Source organism: Phacochoerus africanus, chromosome 2, assembly GCF_016906955.1.
Source record: "Phacochoerus africanus isolate WHEZ1 chromosome 2, ROS_Pafr_v1, whole genome shotgun sequence".
In the NCBI taxonomy this organism is placed as follows: domain Eukaryota; kingdom Metazoa; phylum Chordata; class Mammalia; order Artiodactyla; family Suidae; genus Phacochoerus; species Phacochoerus africanus.
The window spans coordinates 129,060,679-129,078,604 of NC_062545.1; the positions used below are offsets into that span (position 1 = coordinate 129,060,679).

At 36.1% G+C, this 17,926-nt stretch overlaps 1 protein-coding gene across 2 annotated transcripts in view; it reads right to left on the reverse strand.

Annotated features, from left to right (window-relative positions):
* Nucleotides 1–4,124: 4,124 nt before the first annotated feature.
* Nucleotides 4,125–17,926, reverse strand: part of GOLM2 (golgi membrane protein 2) — a 102,026-nt gene continuing 88,224 nt past the window's right edge. The window contains exons 9-10 of one of the 2 annotated variants that reach the window (XM_047766487.1): nt 13,557–13,724; nt 4,125–6,367 (exon numbers count right to left, since the gene is read on the reverse strand). In XM_047766487.1, the coding sequence (XP_047622443.1) occupies nt 6,297–6,367; nt 13,557–13,724 (239 nt within the window). In that variant the 3' untranslated portion in view covers nt 4,125–6,296. The remainder of the gene's footprint in view (nt 6,368–13,556; nt 13,725–17,926) is intronic. The other variant, XM_047766488.1, reaches the window with a different exon arrangement.

Genomic DNA, 17,926 nt, shown 5'->3' on the forward strand with positions numbered 1-17,926 from the left:
TTTAGAGACAATAAAAAGATAAGTGGTTTTGAGGGGGTTAGGGGTAAAGGAGGAGGCCTAAATGGAACATAAGGGATTTTTAGGGCAGTGAAACTATTCTATATGATATAATAATGATGGATATATGTCATTATACATTTATCCAAATCCACAGGATATACAATAAAAAGTGTGAATCCTGACATAAACTAAGGACTTTGGTTGATAATGTTATGTCACTGTTGGTTTATCAATTATAACAATTCTACACTGGTGCAGGATGTTGACAGCCTGTATGTATGTAGGAATGGGGTAGGTGGGGATGCTCTGTACTTTCTACTCAATGTTGCTGTCAACCTAAAACTGCCCTAAAAAGTAAGTCTATTGTTAAGTGTGCTTGGAACGTATGTAAACATACGTATTCAACTATAAGTTTCATGAACTCTACCCAATCAAATATTTCCAATGACAATTTAGTATCCAAAATAAGATGTTTTGTAAATATAAAGTATGCACTAGATTTCAGATTTAGTATAAAAGAATATAAAACATCTCAGTAGTATTCCAAATTGATTACATACTAAAATGATAATATTTTGATATATTGGTTAAATATCAGGATTTCACTTGATTTTTTATTTTTATTTAAAATTTTTTTTTTGCTTTTTAGGACCACATTTGTGGCATACGGAAGTTACCAGGCTAGGGGTTGAATTGGAGCTACATCTGCTGGCCTACATCACAGCTACAGCAATGCCAGATCCAAGCCGTGACTGTGACCTACACCACAGCTCACAGCAATGCAGGATCCTTAACCCACTGAGCGAGGCCTTAACCCACTGAGCAAGGCAAGGGATTGAACCTGCATCCTCTTGAATATTAGGTTTGTTACTGCTGAGCCAGAATGGGAGCTCCTGATGGATCTTATTTTAGCACGTACTTCAGTTATTTAGTGGTCACCTTAAACTAGTATAGGCTTGATTGTCTCCCATGCCAACTTTTTTATTTTATTTTATTTTATTTTATTTTTGGCTACTCCTGTGGGATACGGAAGTTCCTAGGCCTGAAATTAAACCAAAGCCACAGCAGTGACAATGCCAAATCCTTAACTGCTAGGGCACCAGGAAACTCCCTCCCATGCCAATCTTGTCAGAGCTCATTACGGCAGTCTTTACTCCTAAAGCGCAACCTTTCTAGTGTTTCAGCTGGAACCCACAGTTGTTAAGGAGATGTCTACCTTGGCAGGCCCAGAAACTTAGTGTCCCTTAGCACTGTTTTTATGCCAACACTGCTTGACCTTTGGTGTTTCCATTCCAGTCTCAACTTTGCAGCAACTGTTATCTGGTAAGCATCAGGTGGTCTTGCTATAGTTATATACAGCCTGTTCTCAGCCGTGGACTTGTGGGGACCCCTCTATGGACTCCTGGGGCCGCCTTTCTGAACAGCTTCCTCCTTTTCGATGCCCCATCCCATAGATTCCAACGCTTCAGCTGCCCACTGTGATTACTATCGTCCTGGCTTAGCCCTCCAGTCTCTTTATACCATAGGAAGCAGGTGATTGTGGGGCTCAAGTGCTTAAGTTCCTTTCTCTCAGAAATTTTAGTTTTGTGCTACCTGAAAGCAGCTGCTTAATATATTTTGTCCAATTATATAGTTGCTACTAATCCAGGGGCTATCATAGTCAGAAGCAGGAGCCTCCCTTCCCTCAGAATTTTTTGAAGTGGAAACAAGGAAAAAGGAGCAGCCCTCCTTAGGTAACAAAACTAAGAAAATACAACCTGCTAGAAGTCTTGGTTAGAGCCTTGAGAGGGAAGCTGATGTGAAAGAATGAAGGTAACGCATAGAAAGAAACAGTAATGGAGAGTTCCTGTCGTGGCCCAGTGGAAACGAATCTGACTAGGAACCATGAGGTTGTGGGTTCAATCCCTGGCCTCGTTCAGTGGGTTAAGGATCAGGCGTTGCCATGAGCTGTGGTGTAGGTCAAAGACACGGCTCAGATCTGGCGTGGCTGTGGCATAGGCCGGCAGCAACAGCTCCAATTCGACCCTAGCCTGGGAACCTCCATGTGCTGCAGGTGCAGCCTTAAAAAAAAAAAAAAAAAAGAAAGAAAGAAAGAAAGAAGAAACAGTAATGGAAGTTGGCGAAACAAATTTGGCAGCATTCAATCCTTGTCTCCCCAAGTCCAGGAGACACCTGCCCTGCCCTATATGATGTTGGCTTACATGGACCATTAAATCCCCCCCCTTTTCTGGTTTGTTGGTTTAATTTTCATTTGGAAATCTTTTTTTTTTTTTTTTTTTTGCTTTTAAGGGCCACACCTGGAGCATATAGAAGTTCCCAGGGTAGGGACTGAATCAGAGCTACAGCTGCCAGCCTACACCACAGCCACAGGAACTCGGGATCCGAGACACATTTGTGACCTACAACACAGCTCACAGCAATGCCAAATCCTTAATCCACTGAGAGGAGCCAGGGATCAAACCTGTGTCCTCATGGATACTAGTCGGGTTTACTACTGCTGAGCCCATGATGGGAACTTTTGGAACTTTTTTTTTTTTTTTGGTCTTTTTGCCATTTCTTGGGCCACTCCCATGGCATATGGAGATTCCCAGGCTAGGGGTCGAATCAGAGTTGTAGCCACTGGCCTACGCCAGAGCCACAGCAACGCCAGATCCGAGCCGAGTCTGCAACTTACACCACAGCTCATGGCAATGCCGGATCCCTAACCCACTGAGCAAGGCCAGGGATCAAACCCGCAACCTCATGGTTCCTAGTCAGATTCGTTAACCACTATGCCACAACAGGAACTCCCCCTCATTTGGAACTCTTAATGAAATAATCTACTAAAAGGACCTGGACCTAAGTCCATTTAGAACTGAATGTGATGTTAAGACTCAATAACTTTGACTTGAGAAATGTATTCATGTCATACTGTTTGTCTTACTGGAGCTGTACAGCAAGACGTGAAAGAAGTTTCCAAGGGCAGTCATTGTGAGAAGTGACTATCTGCCTTATAAATATGTTGCTGTTGTTGTTTACAGATTCTCTGCCCTCATATTCTACCAAATTTTGTTGGTACAGGATAATACAAATGAAAAGTCAAAAAGGTACACAATCTTAATATGTTTTAAAATAAGGAGACATGTTTTAGATAGGAATTTGGAATCATCCTTCCATGTGTATTTCACCTGGAATCATCCTTCCATGTGTATTTTATGTTCTGCATTTTGTGTTTGTGGGTCAGCAACAAATAACCTGAACTTAGGAGGTTCTCTGTATCTTACTTACCCTTTCTACACTTGAGTCTCTCTTCTCTCCTCTTGCTCATGATTCTCTAGCCTCATAACTGCAGTGTTTCAGTTATGTGAAAACTGGTTATTTGGAACTGAGTTTAGTTATTTATGATATCACTATTTAAAATTATTTGATTCCATATAATAAAATCTATGGCTAAATATGCCAAAAAATTTTTTTAAAAATAAAATTATCTGATTTATGTGTTTACATGTATATTGTTTGACTGCTCCCACTTGAATGTAAACTCCATGAGAATAGAATAATACTTGAGTGTTGGGAGTTCCCGTCGTGGCGCAGTGGTTAACGAATCCGACTAGGAACCATGAGGTTGCGGGTTCGATCCCTGCCCTTGCTCAGTGAGTTAAGGATCCGGCGTTGCCATGAGCTGTGGTGTAGGTTGCAGACGCGGCTCGGATCCCGTGTTGCTGTGGCTCTGGCGTAGGCCGGTGGCTACAGCTCCGATTCAACCCCTAGCCTGGGAACCTCCATATGCCGTGGGAGCGGCCCAAGAAACAGCAACAACAACAAAAAAAGACAAAAGAAAAAAAAAATAAAATACTTGAGTGTAAACTCCCACTTGAATGTAAACTCCAGAAACCTGGTCGATATTAACCTACTGCAATATTCTTACTATCTAGAACAATGCTGGGCATGTAGGAAGCATTAAAAATTTGTTGAATAAACTAGCATTAGAGTAAACAGCTTAGTGTAAAAATTTCTGCCATTCTTGTTTAGCTTTGCTTAAAATGAATTCTAAATTTACTGAAATTTTAGTGTTAAATGTAACTATTTGCATCACATGAGTGTGATGTGTGTTTATGTATCAGAATCAGCAAAATAGTAAGAAACAAGTTTAATTTTTAATTTATTAGAACCCAGTAAGTATGATTTTAAAAGCAGAGTTTCCATCAAATTAACATTTCCCCCCGCCCTTTTTTTTCTACATGCACCCATGGCATGTGGAAATTCCTAGGCCTGGGACTGAACCTGAGCCACATCAGCAACCAGAGCCGCATCGGTGATACCTGATCTTTAACCCACTGAGCCACCAGGGAACTCCCAAATTTACATTTAATTCAGGGCAAAAATACATTTTAAAAACCTAAATCTTAAGGCAAAAGTAAAACACTGTAAAACCAGCATGTCTAATACAGACTGCAAAATGTCAGAATTTTAAGAGACATAGTATTTTATAGCACTAAAATGTTAATACAGTCAGAAATATTATCAATTGGTCCATGACTTCTCAGTTTACAAAATGTCTAGACTGCTAATTGAAGAAATTTTGCTGTGTAAGTAATAGCTACCATATAACCAAGTGATTGCTTTTAATGACAAAGGAACTAAGGCAGGAAATTTCATGGTTTTCATGTGTAAAAAGTATAAAGTATTACTAGGACTATGTTTTAGATTCATCTTCCCACCCTAAATTCCAAAAAGTGTACAATTCCCTTTAATTCCACTTTTTAAAATTCTGTGAACTATCATACCTAGTCATTATAGACCTGACTCTACTCACACAGTAAAGGCATGAATCACTTACTTTGATATGGTAAAAAAAACAATTTTAGTAAACCACTATATCTTCTCTTGGTTGCCAAATAATTTTAAACAAAGTCTAAGAATTTTTGCACCTCCAATAAGTGAACAACGTATTTTTTTTCTAAAGTCTGAATTTTGACTAGAACCTGAGTACAAGGAGGGGAGAAAAAAAACATCTCATGTTTACATGCAGTTAACAGCAGCCCTTCTGAAAAACAAGAGTTAACAAGCTTAAATTTATCATGATCAAAACCTTTTATTTGGGGGAAAGAGGGTAAGATTTAAAAGTGCTTTCAATCGGAAAACAAGGATTAGCTAGCTTACACATTCTACTGAAGAGTGTCAAAAAAGACAAATGCATTTAAAATAATTTTGTAAGTCTAGCAAATATGAGTTTTATGGGTTCTCAGCTAACATATTAAGTAAATACAAAGATTCTGTCTTTATTACAAACTTTTAAACTATTTTAATAAAATGGCTGTAGACCTCACTGTACTTCTATTTATCTGTGCATTAATAAAAACCTGTTAAAATTCCTTATTTAATACTTCTGAAAAAGTCTAGTCAAATAAGATCACTAAAACTATCAGAGAAGCTTTGAAATACTGATTAAAAATTCATTTCAAGGTGGATTTAGCCTCTTTCAGAATCTGGCATTTAAATCATTAATATCTTCACCAGCTTTAACTCTGAAAATATAAAAAATTTAGCCAGTACTAGTTATAACTAAACAGTACTGGTATTATGTGAAAAAATAAAAACTGAAAATATATTGTCAATCATGCATTTCAAATTTCATGAACTAAGCACGGTATAAGTCATAAATATTGTTATGTCTTTGCAGATTATCTCAACTTCCATCAGGCCTCAGCTGAAAGCTTATCTGCCAAAACACATCAGTACTCATGTAAAATAAAAGGAGTAGGGAAGTGATTTTGTACACTGCTGCCCAGTGTTTGGCTTCCCGGTTCCCCTCTTTTTTATGTCACTATTCTAGGTATAATTCCCTGAAGAGCATGAGATGAAGGGTGGATTAAACAGAACACCTGTTGGACTAATAAGACTATATTACTGCATAAAAAGTTTTTCAGCTTAATAACTGTTCTCATTATGGTTATGCTATGTGCAACATATAAACTGTACAACCATTTTTCCTGTTTGTCTACCTGTGGAAAGAATTGGGCTCAACAAAATGTAAAATATACATTAGTTTGCTTTAAATGCAAAGATTACAGTTTTGCTTTCTTTGTTTTTGGCTCAACTGTAACATAACTGCAGAAGTCTCTGCTTTAATAATACAATATGAAAAGTTCACATATGTACATGGATACATTTCTTCATTAAAATTTTTCCTTAAATCTATCTCAATGTATCTTTACAGCTGATACAACTGATCTTTACAACAAAACTCAAAATCGACAAAGTAGAAATGATTCCATTTTACAGCACTTTAGGTTTTTGAAGTTTTCCTTTACAGTTTAAAGGACATCATTGAAACGTTGCTTTCCATAGTCTGCAGGATCCATTTGAAGTTCACGTTCTTCATCATCTGTGAGGAAAATAATCAAGTATCAAGAATATTATTTTTAAAATCACTCACAGAAATCCAATCAAATAATGCCTCTTTTTTTCCTCTTCGGCCTTAATGTAGTTTTCCACTTATTATTTTACACCTTCTGCAAGTAGTGTTCTATTTCTTAGCTGCTTTAGGCTAATGATTGAAAAGTCTGTAACGGTTTTGGAAGATCACTTAATTTTAAATCTTGTGATGACGGAGAAGAAAGAAAGAATGGAAGGAAAAGAAGGAAGGACGAATGAGGAGAGAGGGAGGAAGGGGTAGAGGGAGGGAGAGAGAAAAGGAAGGAAGAAGAAAGAGGATGAAAGAAACAAGTTAATAAAGTTTTAGGAACCCACAAGTACTGAGGAGTTGATCCTTTTATATAAATATTTTTATATATATATAGATGAAAGTCCTTTAAATTAAAGCTTTGGTAGAAATCTTTATACATTCTTTTTTTTTTTTTTTAAGTTCTATTTTAGGGCTGCACTTGCGGCATATGGAGGTTCCCAGGCTAGGGGTCAAATAGGAGCCACAACTGCTGGCCTACGCCAGAGCCACAGCAACGCCAGATCTGAGCCATGTCTTCGACCTACACCACAGCTCATGGCAACACTGGATCCTTAACCCACTGAGAAAGGGATCGAACCCACAACCTCATGGTTCCTAGTCAGATTCATTTCCGCTGCACCACAACGGGCACTCCTCTTTATACATTCTCATGCCTTTAAAAACCAAACATTTTTTTTCTCATCATAAAATTAATCATACTCATCATGTAAAAATTAGAAAATAAAAGGAAAATAAAAGTTACAATCCTCAAATTTAACATTTTAGTGAATTTCTTTGCTAGTCTGTAAAGAGCTTACCAGTAACTTCCTAAATGGAATATAGTAACCCAAAATTTAAACTTTTCTTTACCAAAACCTACTACATAATATTGTTAGACAGTAAGATTCTCAAAGTCACTTTGAGTAGCTATATCATATGACTCCATATAGTGCTTTGGAGTTTTACTTAATTGGCTACTAGCATGTTTTTCTGGCTCCTTCTTGATAATCACCTGTCACATCACTAATCTCAGCTTAACTGCCAACAATTCTTCTCTTCTTTTCTAATTTTATAGTTATTTATAACTACAGGTTTTGAAATAAGTGCTGAGAGTACTCAAATTAGTATTTTAATCAGCCTAAGAAGCTCCCTTTTTAGTACATGGTTTTTAATGAAATCTTTGGGCTCCTCCACAGCTTCAAAAATAACTTCTGTTACTTTCTGGTTCACAGTTACAATTCTCCAATAGGTTAGTTTCTGAAAGACTGAAATATTACTACCATAACTATCTAGGAAATAAATTTTATATAATTTAAATAGTTGTATGTTGGATTCCAAATTCATATTTATACCATAGTTTCTCAAATCCACTCTTTTAGGTTTGATAGGTTTTCCACTCTCAGTTTCTCTAGTATATCCTATGCTAAAATTTTCTCCAAAAAATATGCCATGTGGTGTATGTACTATGTATGTGTATTTGTATGTACCATGTGGTATATATACTGTATCAACTTTCCATAATGATGTTATCTTATTTCTTCTTTACATTTAGGCATTAAAAATGCCAAACAGGAATTCCCTTGTGGTACAGCAAGATAAGGACCTGGCATTGTCGCTGCAACAGCTTGGGTTGCTGCTGTGGCACAGGTTTGATCCCGGCCCGGGAACTTCCTAATGCCACAGACGCAGCAAAAAAAAAAAAAAAAAAAAAATGCCAAATAAACTAAGTTTCTCTTATGCTTCAGTAACTTTCCTACTAGAGTTCCCGTTCTGGCTCAGCTGGTTAAAAACCTGAGTAGTATCCATGAGGATGCAGATTTGATCCCTGGGTTAAGGATCTGGCATAGGTAGGTCACATATGGAGCTCAGATCCTGTGTTGCTGTGGCTGTGGTACAGGCCTGCAGCTGCAACTCCAATCTGACCTCTAGCCTGGGAACTTCCATATAATTGCAAGTATCCTAGAAATAAACAAAACTCAAAAAACAAAAAAAACCCAAAAATTTATTTCTAAAGTTTATAAAAACTCTCTTTTAGAATTGTAGGCAATCATTCTGCATATTCTAGCAAACTGAGTTCATATTTTTAATATTGTAATTCAATAGGAATAACTCTAAACCTGTTATACGTAAAGGATGAAATTAAACCTATAATCACATTTGTATTTTGAAAATAATACTAATCATTCACTTATCAAAGAACTCTTTGTACTTTAAAAATTATCTTAGTTTTAAGATGGAAAATATTCACCGGCACCTTTCCAGAAAGGTCTCCTTGGGAGCCATGTTATGGGACCTCACCTTATTGCTATAAAGACATCTTTCAGGACTTTTAGTAATTAAATGAGAGAAGAAAGAAAGAAGGGAAGGAGGAGAAGGAAGGAAGAAAAGGAGAGCAGTGTTAATAAAAGCTACTACATCAAGGAGAATTTCTTGATGTAAACAGGAAAGTTATTAAATAGAAAAAATAGTGTTACTTTTTGAGATTTTAAAATGAATAATTGTTAAGAGAAAACAACGTAAGAGAAGAAGTCTAGGAATAAAAAAACTGAATTCTAGTACTGGCTCAGACACTTAACAAACATGATCTAGTTCCTAAACCTCTTTATAGCTCTAATAACCTTCTCAGTAGAAGAGGGGTAACAACTATTTTTCCTACCTCAAAGTAAATGAATGCATAAGGAGGCAGTCTTCACTTCCAAAGTCCTCTATAAATGTAAGGGGTTTTTTGATTTTATCTATTTATGCTCTTTATTTTTTATTTTATTTTATTTTATTTTTTGTCTTTTTTGCTATTTCTTGGACCGCTCCCGCGGCATATGGAGGTTCCCAGGCTAGGGGTTGAATCGGAGCTGTAGCCACCGGCCTACGCCAGAGCCACAGCAACACGGGATCCGAGCCACGTCTGCGACCTACACCACAGCTCACAGCAATGCCGGATGGTTAACCCACTGAGCAAGGGCAGGGATCGAACCCGCAACCTCATGGTTCCTAGTTGGATTCGTTAACCACTGCGCCACGACGGGAACTCCATATTTATGCTCTTTATTTAGCATAGTTTTAACATGGTGCCTTCACATTGCTTTTCAGAATTTCATTGGACTTTTGACTGCCTTTTTCTTTTTTTTTTCATTGAGCTATCATCTACATTAACCAGAGTCCACTTTCAGTATAGTTATTCTAACCAGAATTCAAGTTTCTACCAACAACCTCTTTCCATTTATCTATAAGTATGACATTACAAAATTACCTAATCTGATACAGAATAACAGATAACCACTAAAAATAATTATATATACTAATATTTCATTTACAAAAAGCAGCTAAATCTGTAAATAGCTCATCAATATACACTCTTAAAGGAAATATTAAAATATTCATAATTTATCAGATAATTTCTAAATTTGCTCTTAAGTCAAGGAAAGACCATTTCTATAAAGCAAACTCTACCAAGCAAGAATGCTTTGGGGATATAAGGCAGTGAGGCTTTGCTAAAAATGTATAAATTAATCCATGGGCCCAAAGTTCAATTATCCTCTAAAGCAGGCAGCCCAGGGAAAAAATTCTACACTTGCTTTCACTTTTTTAAAAATTTATTTTATTCAACAAACACTTATACAGAGCTTACAGTATGGAAGACCTTGTTCTAAGTGCTGAATATTTATATCTTATAATCCACATAACAATTGTTGAGTTAGGTAATATATTTATCCCTATTTTACAGATGAGGGTTTTGAGGCATAGAGGTATAGGTAATTTACAAGGTCACAAAGCTAGTAAGTGATGATCTAGGCAGTCTGGCTCCAGAATCCAGGCACTTAGGCACTAGGTTAAACCTCCCTCCATAGATATACTTAGTAATGTGCATTTCGTATTCTACTAAAAAAACTTAGAACTTCTATAGGATTAAAGATAAGACTAATGGGAATTTGTAAATATCCATATTCTTCTTACAATAAAGAATGAATTAAAAGCTATATCCATCAGATGTGCAGTGTTTTCAGAGCTAATCTTTAAGCTAATCTTTTGGATGGGTCACTATAATAAGTCAGGAAAAAAGTGTTTACACTAATGTAAATAATATTCCTTTTAGGATGCTTCAGGAAATCAGGAATTAAAAATCAAAATAAACTAAGATTGTAAACACAGGAAAAACAGGCTTCACTTAATTCTACAAGAAAACACTCTGCAGGTAATACTGACTGACCCAAATGATCAATATGCATGGACAGAAATCAGAGATAAAGCTGGAATTCTTTAGCTCCCTATTGGCAAAAATGCTGCCAAAGCCTCCATATCATAATCCAGAATTTCAGAGACCAAATCCAGTGTCCTTAGCTGAAGCCAGAACCTCAGTCCTGCAGCTAGAATCTCTAATTCAAGGGACTCAACAGCTTAAGAAAACTGCTCCTAATACTAGGGAGAGCAGAGCAGAACCCCTACTGCTAGAACCTAAATAGCGCTTCTGAAGTACATGCTTCAATTTTTGATATCTCTGGCTGCAGAGTTTCAATGGTGGCAATAAAGTTTCCACTTTCTTTCCAGGGTTTAGGGTAAGACGGTGTTTCAAGCATGTTGAGATATGAAACATCTTTGTCCCTAGTACTTGTGTTATATATAATGATTCCACTGTGAATGTGACCACAGAATTTTAGAACTGAGAAAGACTATTATAGTTAAAAACTCTCACATTAGAGATGAAAAATGGTGGCCCAAAGAGTACAAATGAGTTGAAAAGGAAAATACAGTTGATCTCTTAATTTTCAGGCTAATGTTTTTTCCATTACTGCCTGCTTTGGCTGCAAGTGAAAACTGGCCTGAGAACCCAAGCATTATTTCTACATTAAAGTTATGAAGAAATGCTTTTAAATTCTAAATATTCTAACTTAATAATAAACATTTGGAATACGTATTGTTGATAAACTAGGGAAGAACCATAATTCTCCCTCCCTACTTTTTGGACAGTTAATATTATACCTAAAGAATCTCTGAAAACATGTTTAAAATTATTTAAACATGTTAATACTGGGTCTCCAGTATTCCTTTTCAGTCAGTTCACCCAAACTTCTCCCTCTTTATTTGCTGGAGCTGATGATCTTACATCTTTCTGTTCCCTATGATAAGGGAGTCCTTTTGCAGCTGCCCTATCCTTATCTAGTGAACCTTAAAATAGGATAAAAAATGTTAAATGGCAATCTACAGCTCCAGTAAGGTTCACTTGCAAATGAGGAAATCCCCAAATATAACCATCCCCTCCCTACTTCATGAAGATATCAGCTTAGGTCATTTCCTTATATTCCATAGAATCGATGAATTTATTTTCTTGTGAAAGGAGAAGCAGGGGCAGCATGACCGTACTGGAGACCTAAAGTAGAAAGTAGCAATGAGAACTAGGGGTGGGAGAGGGAAAAGAGCATAGGAAAGAGAGAAAGAAGGCACTGAAGATAAATGTACCTATTAATGGATAAAAATCATCAAAAAATTAAACTGAAATTTTGTAATAAAGGTCAACATTAAGCCAAATATAAGGTATGATTTTCAATTACTGTTTAAATTAATTTCTCTAATAAAAACCTCAAAATTATCCAATGAGATGATAGAAGCCCCTATGAAAGAAAACTGGAGAATGTTTAAAATGTAAACCAAGCAAGATTATAAGACCAGAAGTTAATGGTTACTAACTTAGACACATTTATGAGTAAAAGCTCAATGAGAAAGGCATAAAATTATCAGTTAACAATATTTACCAAGGGCCCTATGTATGCTAAGTACTACTGGAGGGAGAGGAGTAAATACAAAGGCAGAAAAGGATACAAACAAAATAGAAGGCAAAATAAATGAAAATTCCTGCCCTCGGAGAGCTTACAATCTAATTGGTGATATGATATGCATGCATGAAGAAGCCTTAAACAAACCTTACATATAATTGCAAACAAATATAATCCATATTACAAAAGCAATGAGAAAGAAATGGTAAAAAATGTATGAAAAATGAATGAGATTGTAGAAAAATGGATGAGTAAAAGTTTTTCCAATGATACCAAAAAATGTTTGAGAAGTTCTCATTAACATATCCTCATATAACTTCTAGCATTTATTAATCTTTCTATTCTCAAAAATCATTCTTTCAAAACTAGAATATACTATCAAAACAATACCTAGGTGGAAGTGAGAGTCTCCAGTGTCTCTTTTCTATTAACTATGAGGTATTCTAGGACAATTATATTTTCTCCTAAGTTTTATAAAAACAATTATTGTCATGAACCGAAATAAAATTTAATTACTTTAAAAAGAGTTAAGGAAGAAATCAAGACAGGTTACATTGAAAGATAATTCATGCAACATATTATTAAAGTGAATACATCACACATTAAATTCATAATCAATTTTTATAGAAAAGAGAAAAAGCTCCACCAAAAATACGAAACAATATAAGCAGGCAGAAAACAGGCTTAAAAACTTGCAGTAAAGCAAACATACTCTGCATGGGTAGGGCTGCATGCACACAAGTAGATTCTGAACTTTCACTAAGTTAAAAGCTCAGAAGTAACAAAGTAAACAAGGAAAATATGTTGAATCTGTGTATTAAACATAAAACAGACAAATCTTCACAAACTGATTGTTAAGTATAAATTTTCAACCTCTCAGAAAAAAAATTCAAAAACAGCCTTCCTATGCTGAATTATTAGTGAAACTAAACTTATCTTCAGTGTGGAAGAGACCATTCCCTTTGTGGCTATCTGGTCAATATTAGTACCTAGAATAATGAAATGCTTTCAGATGAGAAACCGGAAAAGAATTATTTTCTGGGAATATTTTCCTTGGATAAGTCCATAGCCATTTTAAACAATTTAATTCTAAAATTTCTGAAGAGTCTGCATTTCAAATTGTAACTATAATCAATAATACATATAAAATAATAAGTAAAAATGAAAATAATTACATGATGTAAAGATCTACATATATCATTATCATAAAATGGTTTTCAAAATAAAAATGAAAAACTGCAGAGAACCTCTTCGTATTGAGATTGTACTGCTATTTGTAAGTGGGGAAAATTCTACACAAATTCAACCAAAAAACTTAGAGGTGGATTTCACGGTCACAGCATGGAGGCCAGGCCCACGCTCACCTTGGACGTCTTCCTCTCCACCATCACCATCTTCTTCCTCATTGTAAGCCAGCTCAGCCTGCTTGTCTGCCTCATACTCACCTACGTTACCATCATCCCCATTATAATCCGCCAGTTTAGAGCCATGCTGCGGATCAACAGGGGATTCATTCTCATCAAAGAATCGGCCTGTGAAGTAGGTAGAGGATTAATTCAAGAGTAAAGAGAGAAGAAAAGAAGGGACCTATACTGGAGGTAGACCAGAAAGTAGACAAGTGAAACCTGGCAACTTTCAGGGTACTGGTTATAAAATAGACACATTTTGTGAAGGTTATCCAAGACAAAAGGAAATAAGAATGAAGACCGAAAGTAATTTTAAGAACTTCTCTTTTCTGTTAATTTTAAGTACTTGCTACTTAAGGTTTCAATGTTTTCTTAAAGAAAAGGGCACAATTTTCAGAATTGCTTTCCTAATAACCAACAACTTCTGATAAAAGTATTTGTCTAATTTAACACTTTAGGAGAAGAATAATTTTTTTTACTAGATACATTACACATTTGAAATTTAGAGCCATTTATTGCTTTATGAAATACCTTTCCATGAATAATTTTGGTAACTTTTCTTATCAAAGTAAATGAGTACCTTGTAGGTTAGTTTCTTTTTGGATATTAAGACAAACTAACATACCAGAGTGCTATCTCAAGTTTCTTCAGTAACAGTGATTCACTATAGCCATGGATTTCCAAGGAGGGGTAGTAAAGAGAGTAAACTATGAGAATCCCTAGTGGTATTATGTGTCTTGAAAAACATCCCAAGTAATTCTGATTTATTTTTTATCATTTCCCAAACAAGATATATATATATATATATATATATATATATATATATAGTCTTTTTAGGGCAGCACCTGTGGCACATGGAAATTAGGGGTTGATTTGGAGCTGTAGCTGCCGGCCTGTATCACAGCCATAGCAGTGCAGGATCCAAGCTGCATCTGAGCCTCGTCTGTGACCCACACCACAGTTCATGGCAACACTGGATCCTTAATCCACTGAGTGAGGCCAGTGATCAAACCCGCATCCTCATGGATACTAGTCGAGTTCATTACCACTGAGCCATGATGGGAACTCTTCAAATCAGATTTTTTAAAGCCAATGACAGAGGACGTTTTAAGGCTATTATATCATACACATTCTTAACAACTGGTAATCAAGAAGAGCAATAGACATAACATCTAAAATAGAAAGCTATCCAACAATATTCAACAACTGGACATTGAAAATAAAAATGTTAAGGAAACTAAGGTCTGACTCACAAAAACAAATTAAACTCTATTTTGACATTAAATCTAAGTAGCACAAAAGTAAATCTTATTCAAATCCCTAAAATATGAATAACAGCTTACTGATGTTATAAGAATTTAAGACTTTAAGAAATTATAAAAACTTTCTATGATATATTTAAAACTTTTAGATTATTTTTCTTTTTAGGGCCACACCCATGGCATATGGAAGTTTCCAGGCTATGGGTTGAATCGGAGCTGCAGGTGCCGGCCTATGCCACAGCCACAGCAATGCCAGATCCGAGTCTCATCTGTGTCATACACCATAGCTCACAGAAACACCAGATACTTAACCCACTGAGCAAGGCCAGGGATTGACCCCATATTCTCATGGATATTAGTTGGGTTCATTACCACTGAGCCACAATGAGAACTCCCAGAATTATATTTTTAAAATTCATATTGCAGTGAAAAAATCAGGAAAAAAATTAACAACATCCTCTGCTTGGAAAGAAAGGTCAAGTACAAACAGAATTATGGAGGTATTGGTCAGTTCTAGAGATGGCTTACCACATCATCAGGCAGGTCCATGAGGATGTGGAATTGATTCCTGGCCTCGCTGAGTGGGTTAAGGACCTGGCGTTGCCGTGTGCTGTGGTGTAGGTCACAGTTGCAGCTCGTATCTGGCGCTGCAGAGGCTGTGGCATAGGCTGGTGGCTACATCTCCAATTCAACCCCTAGCCTGGGAACCTCCATGTGCTTCAGGTGCAGCCCTAAAATAGCAAAAAAAGAGAAGACATCCAGATGGCCAACAGGTGTATGAAAAGATGCTCAACACTGGTAATTACCAGAGAAATGCAAATCAAAACCACAATGAGGTATCACCTCACACTGGTCAGAATGACTATCATCAATAAGTCTAAATAATAAATGCTGGAGAGGGTGTGGAGAAAAAGGAACACTTGTACACTGATGGTGGGAATGGAAATTGATGCAGCCATTAGGGAAAACAGTATGAAAGTTCCTCAAAAAAACTAAAACCAGAACTACCATGTGATCCAGCAATTCCACTCCTGGATATACATCTGAAGAAAATGAAAACACTCATTCAAAAACATATATGCTTTCCAATGCTCATACAGTTTGTTTATAACAGCCAAGATATGGAAGCTACCTGTCTCTCAAGAGATGAATAGTTAAAAGAAAGATGTGAGGTATACACACACACACACACACACTCACACTCACAATGGAATACTATTTAACTATAAAAAAAGAGTGAAATTTTGCCATTTGCAACAACATGGATGGGCTGGGAAGGTATTATGCTTAGTGAAATAAGTCAGATAGAGAAGGACAAACACCATGTTATTATCACTTATACGTGGAATCTAAAAAGTAAAACAAATTAATGAATATAACAAAACAGAATCAAGACTTACAGATATACAGAACAAAATAGAGGTTACCAGTGAGGAGAGAGAAGGGGGAGGTTCAATATAAGGGTAGGGGATTAAGAAGTACAAACTACTATGTATCAAATACGAAGTTCCCATTGTGGCACAGTGGAAATGAATCTAACTAGGAATCAGGAGGTTGTGGATTCGATTCTTGGCCTCGATCAGTGGGTTAAGGATCCGGTGTAGCCATGAACTGTACTGTAGGTCATAGACTCGGCTCAAATCTGGTGTTGCTGTGGCTGTGGTGTAGGCTGGCAGCTGTAGCTCTGATTGGACCCCTAGCCTGGGAACTTCATATGCCATGGATGCAGCCCTAAAAAGCAAAATAAATAAATAAATTAACAGATATATTGTTCAACACCAGGAATATAGCCAATATTTTATAATAACTTTATTTATCTTTTCTTTTTAGGGCTGCACCTGGGGCATATGGAAGTTCTGCATCCTCATGGATCCTAGTTGGGTTACTGCTAAGCCACAACAGAAATTCCCTATAATAACTTTAAATGGAGGCTAATCTATACAAATTTTGAACTACCTGACAATTATATTGTAAGTCAACTATATTGCAATTAAAAAAAAAGTCAATCAGGAGAATAGTTAACAAATTTTACTCACAAAGGCTATTTTTGGGGTGGGTTCAGGAAACAGTCTACAATAGGAGACTGAAGTAAATGGCATTAATAAAAAAGAGCATGATTCCTGGTTGCTCCCAGGTTTCCCACGTTTAGATAAAAAAATAAGAGCACAATGTCATCTTAAACCTACTCTAGAATAGAGTTTGGTATATACAGCAAATAAATAAATGGAAAGTTGATAAAATAAAGTTAGAAAAGAAAATAATAAAGAAAACAAATGGTTATATAAAAGTTAAAAGGAAAAACAGTGACAACAGAAGAACAGGTAAGCTATTTGTGAGAAAGAAACCATGTCTCCTAACAATAGTAATACAAAAAAAATTTTTTTTGGTGGTTTTTATTATTAGCTGTTTCTCTAATGATAAATGAGGCTAGTGTAAAAAGAAAAAGGGAGATTTACAGTAATCTATATTTTGTTTTTCTTTTCTTTTTCTTCTTTTTTTTTTTTTTTGCTTTTTAGGGCTGCATCCATGGCATATGGAAGTTCCCAGGCTAGGGGTCCAGTCAGAGCTACAGATGCAGGTCTACACCATAGCCACAGCAACACAGGATCCGAGCCTCATCTGCAACCTACACCAGAGCTCACAGCAATGCCGGATCCTTAACTCACTGATTGAGGCTAGGGATGGAACCCAAAACCTCATGGTTCCTAGTCAGATTTGTTTCCACTGCACCAGGACAGGGGCTCCTATATTTTCTTTTTCTTAATATGCAATATTATGGACAAAATACCTGAAACAGTTAAGTCATCTTTATATAATGTGAATTACTGTTTTAAACATAAAAACATTTTAAAATGGTAGTTACTAGTGAGTTTCTCCAGGTACACTATTTCCTCCAAGAAAATATTTTCATTCTTTATCAGAGTTATAAAAGACCAAAAAATTAGCCTAAAAGATTTACTCTAAAATACAGCCAATTTAACTATTACTATCAGACGTGGTATATTAATCAAAGAAATGGCTGTCCTGTACCTATTATAATATCCCAACAGAACATTTTACAAAGTT